This window comes from Dasypus novemcinctus, chromosome 27 (genome assembly GCF_030445035.2).
Source record: "Dasypus novemcinctus isolate mDasNov1 chromosome 27, mDasNov1.1.hap2, whole genome shotgun sequence".
NCBI classification, from domain to species: Eukaryota; Metazoa; Chordata; class Mammalia; order Cingulata; family Dasypodidae; genus Dasypus; species Dasypus novemcinctus.
This window is the reverse complement of record NC_080699.1, coordinates 23,144,854-23,158,296: the sequence shown is the minus strand read 5'-3', so window position 1 is coordinate 23,158,296 and position 13,443 is coordinate 23,144,854. Positions and strand designations below refer to the sequence as shown.

Here is a 13,443-nt window from a genome sequence, read left to right as displayed (position 1 = left end):
TTCTACCACTATCCCATTAGTGGCATACCTCTGACACTCCAGTAAAGCTGGTCTGGGGAAGCTAACACTGCCTTATGTGTATTTTTGCTCTTTGAAAGGTTAGAACCTAAATGTACCACAAGATATTTCTTTCTGAGCACAGTTAAGACAAAATTGCAAACAGTAAATTCTGAAGCAAGCCTTTCTTGCTTGTTCTCTAATACTTTTGAAACTTCAAGATTCATTCCCTCCACTTCTAGTAATATTACTCCTAGCGGGGTATATAAATCCTTTAATTTTATTACTAATTTGATTTTTTCACCTATGAGGAAGAGCAAATAAAAAAAGGTTATTAAGAAATGCAATACCATGTGACTTATGGTAATTGGAAAATTAGATAACTTAGACTCCTTACTTTTTTTTTTAAAGATTTATTTATTTATTTAATTTCCCCCCCTCCCCTGGTTGTCTGTTCTTGGTGTCTATTTGCTGCGTCTTGTTTCTTTGTCCGCTTCTGTTGTCGTCAGCAGCTCGGGAAGTGTGGGCGGCGCCATTCCTGGGCAGGCTGCACTTTCTTTTCACGCTGGGCAGCTTTCCTCACGGGCGCACTCCTTGCGCGTGGGGCTCCCCCACGCGGGGGACACCCTTGCGTGGCAGGGCACTCCTTGTGCGCATCAGCACTGCGCCTGGCCAGCTCCACACGGGTCAAGGAGGCCCGGGTGTCCAATGACACCCAGTTTTTTGTCATGGTAGAGGTAGAACGAGGCTGTGTTCTGCCAGCTCCTGGCCTGTGCAACAATTTTGAGAACTTTCCAATCATTTTAGGAAAATGAGGTACTTAGAAAATATAGTATTTTTTTAAAATAAAACAAAATCACTTATTTTGGAAATCACAAATTAATCATGCTGTCGTATTTAAGAAGCTCTTTGATGTGTTCTGGTAATTAGTATTTACTGCCAGACAAATGTCTCTCAGACATTTAAATTAATGGGTGGCTTGGCCAAATGAGCTTCTGATGGTAAACCTTCATAAGGATTTATTTTTGTGTTTCTCAAGAATAGCTCTCTCTTCAAGGCTCTTTAATTAGACAAAGTTTAGCAACCTATAACATATTATTAGAATAATTAGACCTTGGGTTAGGAGAAATAGGAGGTCAAAGGAACAGGTACTGTTAGAGAATGGCCTCTTGAAGTAAAACATAACGTTCTACATCCGCTGAGTTTCCAGTTCTTTAACAGCTTATGTTAGGTCACTATCCCTAATTTGGGACTTTGTGTTGTTTAAAGTTCGCATGACGGATCTCCCCAGAAGCCTAAACACCAGCGCATGCCCTCATTTATCACCACCTCTAAACTCCCATGGAAAGCTGCCCTCTTGGCCTTTTAACTGCTAAGCCGAAGACTTCTTAATTTCTTCCCCCCCGCTCCCCCCGCCTATTAAATTGGTCATCTTGGCTATAATAATAAAAATAATGATTTTTTGAGGATCTTGTGTGTGGTAAAGGAAAAATGATAGTTCTTTTGAGGGGTCTTTCTTAATAATTTAAATTACTTACAAGATAATAGTTTTTGAAATAAATATAGTATTTGTGCTTCAAAATGTTATATGTTCTTTGTGGTAGTTCTTTGTGTACAGTTTGAATGATTTCAAAATCTACTATGTAGATGGATTCTCCTCTAGCTCCCTTTCTTCGCCCCGTTCCCTCATTTATTAAATTATCTTATCTTGGCAGTCATTACTAGTAAATATGTTTTATCCAAAATGAGCACTGACTGTTCTTCTTCAATACAGACCACCTGGTGGCCCATGGGCGAATGGCAGAAAAGGAAGCCCGTCGGAAGTTCAAACAGATTGTCGCAGCTGTCTATTTTTGTCACTGTCGGAACATTGTTCATCGTGATCTAAAAGCAGAAAATTTGCTTCTGGATGCCAACCTGAATATCAAAATAGCAGGTGAGAAATGAGCTGAGGATGTGAAATAGGGACTGAAGGAACTTTTCTTTCAGGGTTCTAAGAACAAGAGATTATTTCTATCTATTCAAAAGGAAGTATTGGGAAAATTTGGGAAATTCAGGATTTTTTTTGTGGCCTGAAAATTGATAAACTTTCAAAATTGATAAACATTTATCTTATTTTTTTTTAATGTACTATTAGATGGAACTAACCTGGGGAGATAAGAAGAGAAAATTGTATTTTGATGAACAGATATGTCCCTTTTAAATAATAGGGTATAACATATAGAAAAGAGTAGCAAGGAAAAATGTTAAGATCACATAACCCCTCACCTTCAGTTGAGAAAGTTGATTTTTGTCACTGCTGACTAAGATCATACTTCTTCTGAAGGCTGTAGTTTTATGATAATTTGGTAAGAATAGCTCTTAATGGAGTTTACAGGCAGCCCAGCCTTTTGTCTCCCTAAATTTCACTTGTCTACTCATCTGACAGAGCCTAAAAAGCACTTTTCATTTCCTTAATCTGCTCATGCTTCAATTTATTAAACTATCTGTATTTTGCCTAACCAATACAAGCTCACCATCTATTGATAGAAATAAGTGACTGCAATTTATACAGACTATAAATATGAAAATAAACCCTTTTTGTTTTCTGACAGTTTCCAGTATTGAATTTTTTGCTCCCTCACAGAAAGGGAGGGGGGCTTCTTATATAGAAAATTAGAGTAAAACTAGAATGTAATTGCCTTCAGAAGCCAATGTAAAAAGCAATTCTAACAATTTCTCTCCTTAATAGGGTGGGGTTTTATATTATAGGTCAAACTACGTAAGCATACCCCTGCAGACTGGTGATACTTCTGACAATTTCTTTTGTGTAATAAGTCTGTTCACTTTCCAGACTCTACATCCTTGGAATGGCATCTAGTAGTTTTTTATTTATCCAAGTTAAGCCTAATGGCTGTAATCTTGTTTAACCACTTTCACATGGTTTATAAGCTCTTTGAGTCCTGTACTTCCTCAGTACATAGTAGATAAGAATTAAATGCTTTATCTTCCATAAAATCGTGTTTTTCCGCTACCTTCTTCTATCTTTTGTTGTCTCCAAAGCTCTCTAGATGCTAATAGTTCCCGCAAAGGTGGATGACTTGGAGAAGCCTGGCAATTGTGTTCCAGACCCTCTTTTGTAATTATTTCTTGTAGCTTCAATTAAATTAATAATAACAACTACTACAACTCCATAATACTTAAAAATGTAATAAAATATTGTATTTCCTATTTGCTGCTATAACAAATTACCACAAACTCAGTGGCCTAAAACTACACATGTTTATCTTAAGTTCTGGAGGTCTGTAGAGGCTATATAGTCTTACGGGTTCAGTCACAGTGTCCGCAGGGCTATTCCCTCTGGAGACTCTGAGGGGAAGATCCTTTTCCTTGCCTTTTTAGCTTCCTTGGCTTGTGACCCTTTCCTTGCATCACTACGGCCTCTTGCTCCTGTTGTCACATCTCCTGCTCCTAACTCTGGTTCTCCTGCCTCCCTCTTACAAGGACCTCTGTGGTTACATTAGGCCTGGACAATCTGGGATAGTCGATCCATCGTAAGAGCCTTGATTTAATCCATCTGCAGAGTTCCTCTTATAATGTAAGGTAGCATAGTCACAGATTCTGGAGATTAGATAGAATATGGACATCTTTGGGGCCATTATTCACCCTATCACAAATGCCATTGTAAGGGACTTTGGATTATTAGTTAGGAGATTGAGTTTAAAAGGGCTCTCTTTTTATTGTCTCAGTTTTATACTGTCTCCACTGACCCAAGTTAAAAAAATTTTTTTTATGCAGGCAATCAACCATTGAACTACACTTGCTCCCTGCTTCCTTGGTTTTAAATTTTCATATAGAACCATTTTGATCTAGTTAGGGAAAATGCCTGTGACTTTAGTTTTTACATAGAGAAACCACGCATAAAAGCAGTGGTCAGTGGTAATTGAAATTGGAAACCTACTGACAAATATTTGGTAAAGAGATTTTTAAATGCTCTTCTTGGTTAAAAGTTAAAACACATCCAGATAGTCACAATAAGATTCTACCTGCTGGTGTGTAATTACAGACTCCTAGGGGTGCCGGCAGCCAGCCTTGGGTTCTTTGTGTTAAGACATATGCCTTGGCAGGATTTTTAAGTTTATTAACTCAAAGTCTGCATTTTTATTATTTGTTTTCCAAGCAAAGCAAAGAATAAATGTGCACCTCTGGTTTTGTGGCCTGCCACAATCTCTAACAGTGTCTTTGCTAGAGCATTTGTTCTCTTACATGCCATCTTTACTCAGCTCTCAGTCATTGCCTGAGCTTCCTTTCTTGCACATAAGTTAGATAGAATTCTCATTCTTACCTGCCAGTGAGCTCAATGTGGACCAGTGAGAGAGGTGCTTCTCATTGAAGGCAATTGAAACAAAACTAATTTTGGAGAGGTAGCTTGAATGGTTGTAAGGTTAAAGTCAGATGGGTAATGAAATTAACTTTATATTCTAGAAGCTAAAAGTAACTTTCAGATTCCTGATTTGTTCTAGTGGTCTTTTTGATGAAGATTATAAATCCCAGCAAAAGAACTACTGTATATGAAAGAAAGACATGAGAGATAAAAAGATCTTTTCTTGTTTTATTTAAAATATATTAGTGTTCTTTTAAGTGGCTTATCTTTAAAATCATCATATCTATTACAGTAGGAAATTAACTTGGAAATAATAATTCAAATTAGGAAATTTATGAAATTCATGTTTTCCTTATGCCAATGTTTACTTAAATGGTTTTGATGGGGAAAAATATACATTCTTGTTCAAATATAGATAGTTGTTTATGTTTACATTTATTTTTACTTTTTGTATGAACTAATATGGCAATTTACATTTGACACTTGATATTTTAAGAACTAGTATTATAAAAGCCCATGCTGACCCTCTCCAAGAAAATATGTGTTCCGTGGACATAAGGGATATAGGCATTATAAGATTTGGCCACCAATCCACATTCTAAGATTTTTGTGTATGTATGTATGTGTGTGTGTGTGTTTTTAAATTCTTGTCTAATAAATTCTTATTCTAGTTCTGTTTCTAGAGAGAAATGAAGCTCAGGGTGAATAACTTTGGTTTTTTAGTTTAGTTTTGTTTTTCTTGTTTTAGATAAAAAAAAGTTCTTAATGGCAATAGCAAATGTGTCTTTTGTAGAATTTTTAAAAAGATATTTCTATCTTCAGTCATCCAGAATAAGCACTGACCATTATCAGAGTAAAAAATCTTACTTCTAAAAGGCAAAGATACTAAATCTAGACTTAAGAGTTTGTAGTGGTTAACTGGAATCCTACTTATTATTTAAAAAGGCTCTATGCTCAGGTGGCATGGAAGAGAAAAGAGTGTAAACATGACCCCTGCCCTTAAGAATTTGTAGTCTTTTTGGGCAGCAAGTGTGTAGACCTTTTCAAAAGTTAAATAACACCAAAATTAGGCTTTACATATATGAGAACTTTCCAAACATTTTCACATATATCATTTAATTTCTTCATATTTGGCACATAAACATAGTTTATTTAGTAAACATAAAATACCTTCCAGGAAGTGAATGTGGCTCAACTGGAAGGGCATCTGCCTACCATATAGGAGGTCCAGGGTTCAAACCCAGGACCTTCTGGCCCATTTGGTAAGCTGGCCCACATGCAGTGCTGCTGCACGCAATGAGTGCCATGCCATGCAGGGATGCCCCCCTGCGTAGGGGTGCCACATGTGCAAGGAGAGCCACCCCGCATGAAAAGCGCAGCCTGCCAAGGAGTGGTTCCGCATACATGGAGAGCTGAGGTGGCAAGATACCACAAAAAAAGAAACACAGAGTGCAGGCAGACACAGAAGAACACACAGCAAATGGACACGAGAGCAGACAATGGAGGCAGGAGAGGAGGATAAGGGGAAAGAAAGAAGGAAAATAAATCTTTAAAAAAAAAAAAAACCTTCCCCTCCAACACATTTAACTTTCCAAAACTTTAGATTTCTGATAAAAAGAATCCAAGCATATTTCCTTCACATGGAGATTCAGGGCTGGGAAACAAGTAGCACTCTTGGCTTCTACCTTTCCCTTCTCAAGCCTCAGGTGTGTGAGTCTCCGTGGAGGAGAAGATGAAGGTTAGGGAGGCACAGTATGCTCTCTGGGCATATAGCCTGCATCCCTGGGTGGCAGCATGTTACAAGACATGTTAGGATTTGTGACCACATTAGTTGTGCCAGCTAATTACCTTAGGACTTGAGAGGGTGAAGAAACCTTTTAGTTTCTAGATTCCTAGTAGGTTGTAAATTCCACCGGGACTAAATCTATGTCCTGTTTATTATTTCACTCCAGGACACATACCTGTTCTCTGGTAGGTGCTCAGTAACTTTGTTGATCTGAACATTAGGCAGTCATGAGGAGGACATAAATACACTATTGTGGACGTAAGCTTTGTGGTGAGTCCTAAAAGGAAGAGTAGGATTGGTATATGTAGAGGAGAGAATTCCAGAGGATCAGGCATTTAGCACATTTCATAAAACACCTGCTACTTGCATTCACTGATGTAGGCACTGGAAATACAGCAGCAGATAAAATAGTTCCTTGTAACTACCCTTCTGATGGGGGAGAAATAGACTGTAAACATATAAACTAATAAGCTCTGTCAAGGTGATGAAAAAGATAAAAATCAAGTAATGTGATAGAATAACTGTGGGAGAGAGATCCTGCTTTTAACAGGATAGTTAGGAAAGTCCTTCTGAAGCAGTGATATTTGAGTTGAGACTTAAACAAGCCAAAGGAGGAGCACTGCATTTCAAAGAGTTGTTTAATCTCCAAGCGAGAACAGTGCAAAGGCTCAGAACAGATGAATTTAACATATTTTAGGGGTGGGAGAAAGGTGAGCATGGCTGGAGATAATAAATAAGGGAGATGGATGAGAGAGATGGCAAGGCCCCAGATCCTGTGGGACCTTATATACATGGTGAAGATTTGGGATTTTATTTTGGTTACCATGGGAAGCCAAGTTAGAGAACCATGAGCAGCAATAGAAATTGCATGGCATATTTACAAAAAAGGTGAAGTGGCATTAGAAGAAGATAGGAGAGGTAGGTATTTATACTAGATTGTGAAATCATTTGATACCAGGCTTACTAAATCAGATTCAGAATGAATAAGAAAAAGAAAAAGATGGGGTAGGGAGAGGCAGACAGGAAGGCATTTGGAAGGCTAGTTAAAAGGCTGTGAACTGAGTAGGATGTTGAGCCCCCACCCCCTGGGAGGGCAGGAACTCAGCAGAGAAAATGACATGGTAGAAGAGAAAGTTAGAGTTTTTGATGCTGAAGCTCCACGAAGTAAACACACAGAAGAATAGAGATGACTCTATAGGCATGGCAGAGGCCCTGGGAAGAGAGAGAGCCTGATGGTCTACAGCTGACCTTGTGAAGCGACCAGAGAAGCTGAGCCCAGAGAGGAACAAGCTCTGGGAGAGAGAGGAGACTTATCCCAGCCTACAGCTGATATTGGAAGAAGCTTGACCCACAGAGCCTTAAGAGAAAGAAAGAAGCTGAACCCTTGCAGACATTGGCAGCCATCTAGCTCCACTACATGGCAACAGACTTTGGTGAGGGAAGTGTTATGCTTTATGGCCTGGTAATGGTAAGCTTCTACCCCAAATAAATATCCTTTTATAAAAGCCCAAAAAAAAGGGTGTGAACTGGTTAAATCCGGCATTAGGATAGTGGTAGTAGACATGGAAGGGAAGAAAAGGGCAAAAGATACAAGAGAGAAGAATTCCTAGGAAGAATGCCCAGGACTGAACAACTGAAATCTGGACCAAGAAGGAAAACAGAGATATGTTTAGAAATAGAGAAATCAGATTTTCTTATTGATGCTTTATATTCAGCTGTCAAAAAAAAATGGTGTTGTCTTATTTAGTTTTTAGTGGTTGATGCCTTCCTCTTTGAAAGTAATTTTAATTCTTGTCCCTAAAGATTAATTGGAGAAATTTCCATATTTAAAAAAGATTACCTAGGAAAAAGCCTAAATGTAACTAGTGGCTTTCTCCCTGAAGAAAAGTTCTTTCAAATACTCAGACATTATGAGAATGTTTTGAAATTTGTGGAAACTTTTTTTTAACCTAAGGAAGTTGGAAACTTTTCTCTTTAAATGTCGGCTCCCGGAATGGTCTCCATGAGATAGTTTCCACTCCGGTGTTATTGTTTTAGTTGGCAGTCGGTCGACTGCAAAGATCTGAAGTACAACTACAAAAAAGCCAATATTTTGGGAAGAGTTTTCACAGTGCATGGTTTTAAGGTACTGTGGAAAATTTTGACCCTAATGCAGTGAGATGTAGACTATTTTGCTTTTTATTTAAGTGAAAAATTCAAGCATGAATATACTGAGATACCATCATGTAGTCTGAAACCTTGGATTTCTGAAAAACATTCCACAATGTGGGGATTGAGAGTATCCCTAACTGGCTACAGAAAGTAGTTCTACCATAGTCATCATATTGATCCCTGATTTTATTTCACGGTCCTCACACCCTTCCTTTAGGTAATTATTCAGTGCCCTACAGGTTAGTCCATTGAGCCCCCGAGGAGCCACGTGGCTTTCCTGACTTCAGGGTGTAATGGAGCCTAGGAGGCCACGGGCCAGCCCGTGTTCTTACTGTGAAGTGGTGTGTGACCAACTCAAAGGGGCTGCACACCTTTAATTAATCTGTGTTGACCCTTGGGAATAGAAAAATTGTAAAATTATTGCTTCTGAGTCCTATTCCTAAGACTGGAGCTTTACAAATGAAAAATTAATGCAGCTTCATTCAAAAGCATTTTGATGACAGTTGATTTATTTTGTGATCAAACCAGCTAAAGTTAAAATACAAGTGGTTTTTGTAAATCATTGGTTCTAGGTTATAAGTGAGGGCTTACTGATCCTGAGGAGAAATTGCAGCTTACTGGGTTCGAAAATGGTTTTCTGTTTCTAGGACCTCACTCACAATGGCTGCACTACCAACACAGGAACATGGCTTCTCCAGTCTTCCCTCTTGGGTTTCCCTCACTGCAGAGGGGAATGAGCTCATGCAGGGTCGGGCTGGGTGTGGGGGGATTGATTACATAGTCTAAAATGGCCCATTTTAATCACAGGATTTATCTTTCAAATGTGTTCACATCTTGGGTCACATCTATATTTTTAATATTAAAATTATTCAACTTAATTTAACATAGAAGATGTTCCAGGAAATGCGTTCCTTTTAGCCCGTGGTTTCACATAACTCGGGCACACTGCAGTATCACCCCTGAGAATGTATAAACAGAGGCCTTTGGAGAAACCCAGAATCAAGAATTTCTTCCCTAACCACAGGTTCCTCTTACAAACTTCTAGTTTGTGCACATTGACTTCTCTATAACTTTTCCTCAGCCTCAGGCATTTCCGAGCCAGTATCTATTAATTGCAAGTAACTTATTTGGGGGATAATTAGAAAAAAAGGGAATTGAAAGTTGAGAATAGAAAAGGGAAGGGAAGCAAACAGAAAAGAAATGGAAGCTTTTGCTTTAAGGCTTTGAACAAGAGAAAAGAAGCTGTGGGAAAGGAAGAGGCCGAGCTTAGTGTTAGGGGGCAGATGGCAGGCACTTTTGACCTACTAGCGCATCTTAATATTCAGATTTCTTTGTCTCTGGTACCATGTCAGGAATAGCATTTAATAAAATTTGGATAAGTGATGATTCAAAGCAAAAGTTGCATCTTAATTCACATAATATCTAGAACAAAGAAAAAGAAATTTACCAGCTTCATTAAAGCTGCCAAAAACAATTTTGAAAAATCTCTAGAAACAAGGGATGGGTGAAGGAAATTAGGTGAATATCTGGAATGTCTATTTTAATACATCTGGAATGTCTATTTTAAGATGTTTTTAAAACTTTTTATTTTTCTAATTATTTAGAGTATTATTTTTACTAGTGGGTGTTGAGTCTGTAGAGCTTACGTAAGCTCACCTACTACTATGTTTTCCCACTTCTGTTTTTCTCACAGGATATCATACTCCTCAGTCACAAGTTGATGTTGGGGAGGGACTAATACATCTACCAGAGTGCTCCTTCACGGAAGAAGTCTTTATTTGTGTTGTGTGAAGTGTGATAGAAACTGTTAAAATTAAGGAGCTGTCAACAAGAGCGAGACCGATTTCTTAGACCATCCTCTCTAGGTGGCAGAATATTAGTAAGATTCCCCATAGTCAGGAATCTGCATTTTTGTAAGTCTAGAAACATTTTTTTCAATTCTCTTGAAGTCATAAAGGAATAAGTATAATAGTTATATATCTCCTTTCTTAGTGTCAAACTGAGAAAAATTCAATTTGTTAATGAAAGGCAAAAGATTGAAACAAAAGGAGTTGTAAGATTCTGAAGTTGTGTTTCACTTGTTTTTTTTTTAAAACATCTGAGTGTGTGCAGTCTGGCTTTTTGCTCAGGCTCCACACAGACCAACTTTAATTTAACACCTCAAGTAGTATACGAGGTCTTTTCAAGTTAATGAGGATGAAAATGATAATTATACAATGCCTCAAAGATTTCACCAAGTTTATTATTGGCTTGTTGATCATGGTTCTTATTTCTAGAACTTCAGAAACCAAATAAATACACACACGCATAGATTATATATCCAGCTTTATCCAATTTGGTTTATTGGAGATAAAGGTTATCCACATTTGTAGTGTGTTATTTACAAAGAGTGTTTATAAATAGTGGCCTAAAACTTGCTAATCCATTTCATCATTTAAAAACAAAACAGGAAAATTAAAATGTAAGCATTCAGAATACTAGATCATGGAAAATTTTTGTCTATTCTAGATGTTAAAATCTCAATTTATATTTATATATTGATATTTGATAGATCAATTTTAAATTATTGCTTTTTCTTACATGACTTAATGTAAATTAAATATTGTAAGCCACTTGTAAAATGGTAAAAAATGAGTGTCTTAAATAATATTAATAGTGAACTTTTAAATCAATTTTAATAATGTACTAATATGAAATAAAATATCTTAAATTTTACTTCTTGATCATAAACCATGCAAAATGGCATTATTTTTAAATTTTCTTCCTTCCTAGGGTTTTAAGATAATATACTCCTTTGAAAGGGATTTGTATGTCAAAAAAAAAAGGTAGTAAATACCAAATAAGAGTCTAATTAAATAAGTTACAGATTTATTTACATCCTAGTCCAGCTATAATCTTGGATTTCTCCATCAGATCGAGACATTCTGTGAACTCTTGAAAGAATCTTCTTCAGGAAAGTGCTTCTTTTCTGTTGTACACCAATTGCACAATGTCTATCTTGTTCACCTTGTACTGGTTTTCTGAAAGTTAATAGTCCTCACCTCCCCACAAGCAGAATGCCCTATTCCTATTATTGATCATATTTGTGCTTGACCTTTTAGGTGGGTTACTCCTCAGTGGTCTGCTCTCATTTGAATTATGTTAATTCTATTAGCTTTAACTTAAGAGGGCATTTTCTTACCCGCTCTTAATTTCTAGGTGACACTCTAGAGTTTCTAATATGATCATCATACCTTCTTTTCTCCATAAGTAGGCTTCTGCTTATCAAACCTTATGTCTTTCTTTTTTAATTTTTTAAACAGTTTTTTTCTTCCCCTTCCCTCCCCTTCCCTCCCCTCCCCTCCCCTTCCCTCCCCTCCCCTTCCCTCCCTTCCCCTCCCCCCCCTCCCCTTCCCTCCTCTCCCATCCTGCTGTTTTTGCTGTCTGTGTCCATTCACTGTATGATCTTCTGTATCTATTTCTCTCTCTCTCTCTCTCTCTCTCTCTCTCTCTTTCTTTTGGTCTTCTCTTCTTGTCTTTCTTCTCTAGGATTCTCCGGGATTTGATCCTGGGGACCTCTGATGTGGAGAGAGGTTCCCTGTCAATTGCGCCACCTCAGTTCCTGGTCTCTGCTGTGCTTCACCTTGACTCTCCCCTTAGTCTGTCTTTTGTTGAGTCATCTTGCTGCATGACTCACTTGCGCGGATACTGGCTCACCACGCAGGCACTCACCTCGCTGTGCAGGCACTGGCTCAACACATGGGCACTCACATGCACTCTGCTCGCCACACAGGTACCCATGCAAGCACTTCGTTTGCCATGTGGGTACTTGGCTCGCTACGCAGGCACTCACTTGGGCACTTGGCTCACCACATGGGCACTCAGCTCGCCACGTGGGAATTTGGCCCACTGCACAGGCACTCAACATGTCATGTGGGCACTGACTCGCCACACAGGCATGCTTTCTCTTCTTCTTTTTCACCAGGAGGCCCCAGGTATCAAACCCAGTCCTCCCATATGGTAGGCAGAGGCCTTATCACTTGAGCCATATCTGCTTCCCAAACCCTAAGTCTTAATTTTTATTTTGGGAAATATTGTTAGTGTACCTATATAGTATATATACATTTGGTATCTTTAGTTTCTGTTGAGAATTTAGGGGGAATTTGATTCATCATAGTTTATAAAAACCACTCTAAAATCTTATACATATTATTTACCTATCAATTTAGAAACTTACCTGATTGAATGATGAATTTTTATTGTTTTAAGTATTATGATTTGGAATCATGATTATAATAGTCCATGTTTTCAAGGATTGCATTGAATTATCTGTAGATCTTATATAAAGTGTCTCATTAGAACCCATTCCTTGATGTGTCTATGCAATACTGAATTTGATGGAAAGATCTTATGTTGCAGAGGATTGTTTTTGTTTTTGTTTTTTTAATGAGGAGGCTTGGGGTAGTGCTATCTATAATAGAGTGTAGGAGAGTAGTTTATTAATCATTAAAATAACAGCTGAGTTTAGTAATCCTAACAGCTAAGGTATTTTAAATGTTTGGGGGCAGGGATTGATAAATCATTCACTGAAAACACCAATCTAGTACTGGACTAGCAACTTTTGTCTTTCTAACTTTCCTGTTCCACAGTGATAGTGATCATGTTCTATATCCATTGTCCTAGGGCTTTGGGGAGGGTCAGGAAGATTGCTAAGATGAAGTGACTGGTGTGGAGCAGCCCCGTGTATGGTCTAATAGCAGCAGCTGCAACAAAAATACTAGAATACATCTTTACATACTTTTCCAAAAAGGTTCATATGTTCTTTTAATCTCATTATTGTTACCCTCCCCACTTCAGGTCTGACCTTCCCTGGTTTCTTAAACTAAACCAACCTCCCCCCTCCCACCCACCCCCAAATAAGCAGATTACTTGGTCTTTTGGGTTTTCTTTTTCCCAGGCAGGAATTTTCTCTTGTGTATATATGCTCCAGCTGTGAGTCAGTAGTCTTTGGCATTACTTCTCCATTAGCTCCTACTCAGGAAGTTCAGCCAGGGGTTGAAGTGATTGCTAAACACTGAGGACTTCCCAAGACCCGTTTTCAAGACTGAACTAACTGCTGGGAACTTTGAAACTCATTCTTCATCACTACTGTAATCCTGAGATCCAC

At 38.1% G+C, this 13,443-nt stretch overlaps 1 protein-coding gene across 8 annotated transcripts in view; it reads left to right on the top strand.

Annotated features, from left to right (window-relative positions):
* The window catches only part of SIK3 (SIK family kinase 3), a 277,323-nt gene that overhangs the window by 194,691 nt on the left and 69,189 nt on the right, over positions 1-13,443 (top strand). For all 8 annotated transcript variants that reach the window (XM_071212345.1, XM_071212343.1, XM_071212341.1 and 5 more), the window contains one exon: positions 1,772-1,933. In XM_071212345.1, the coding sequence (XP_071068446.1) occupies positions 1,772-1,933 (162 nt within the window). The remainder of the gene's footprint in view (positions 1-1,771; positions 1,934-13,443) is intronic.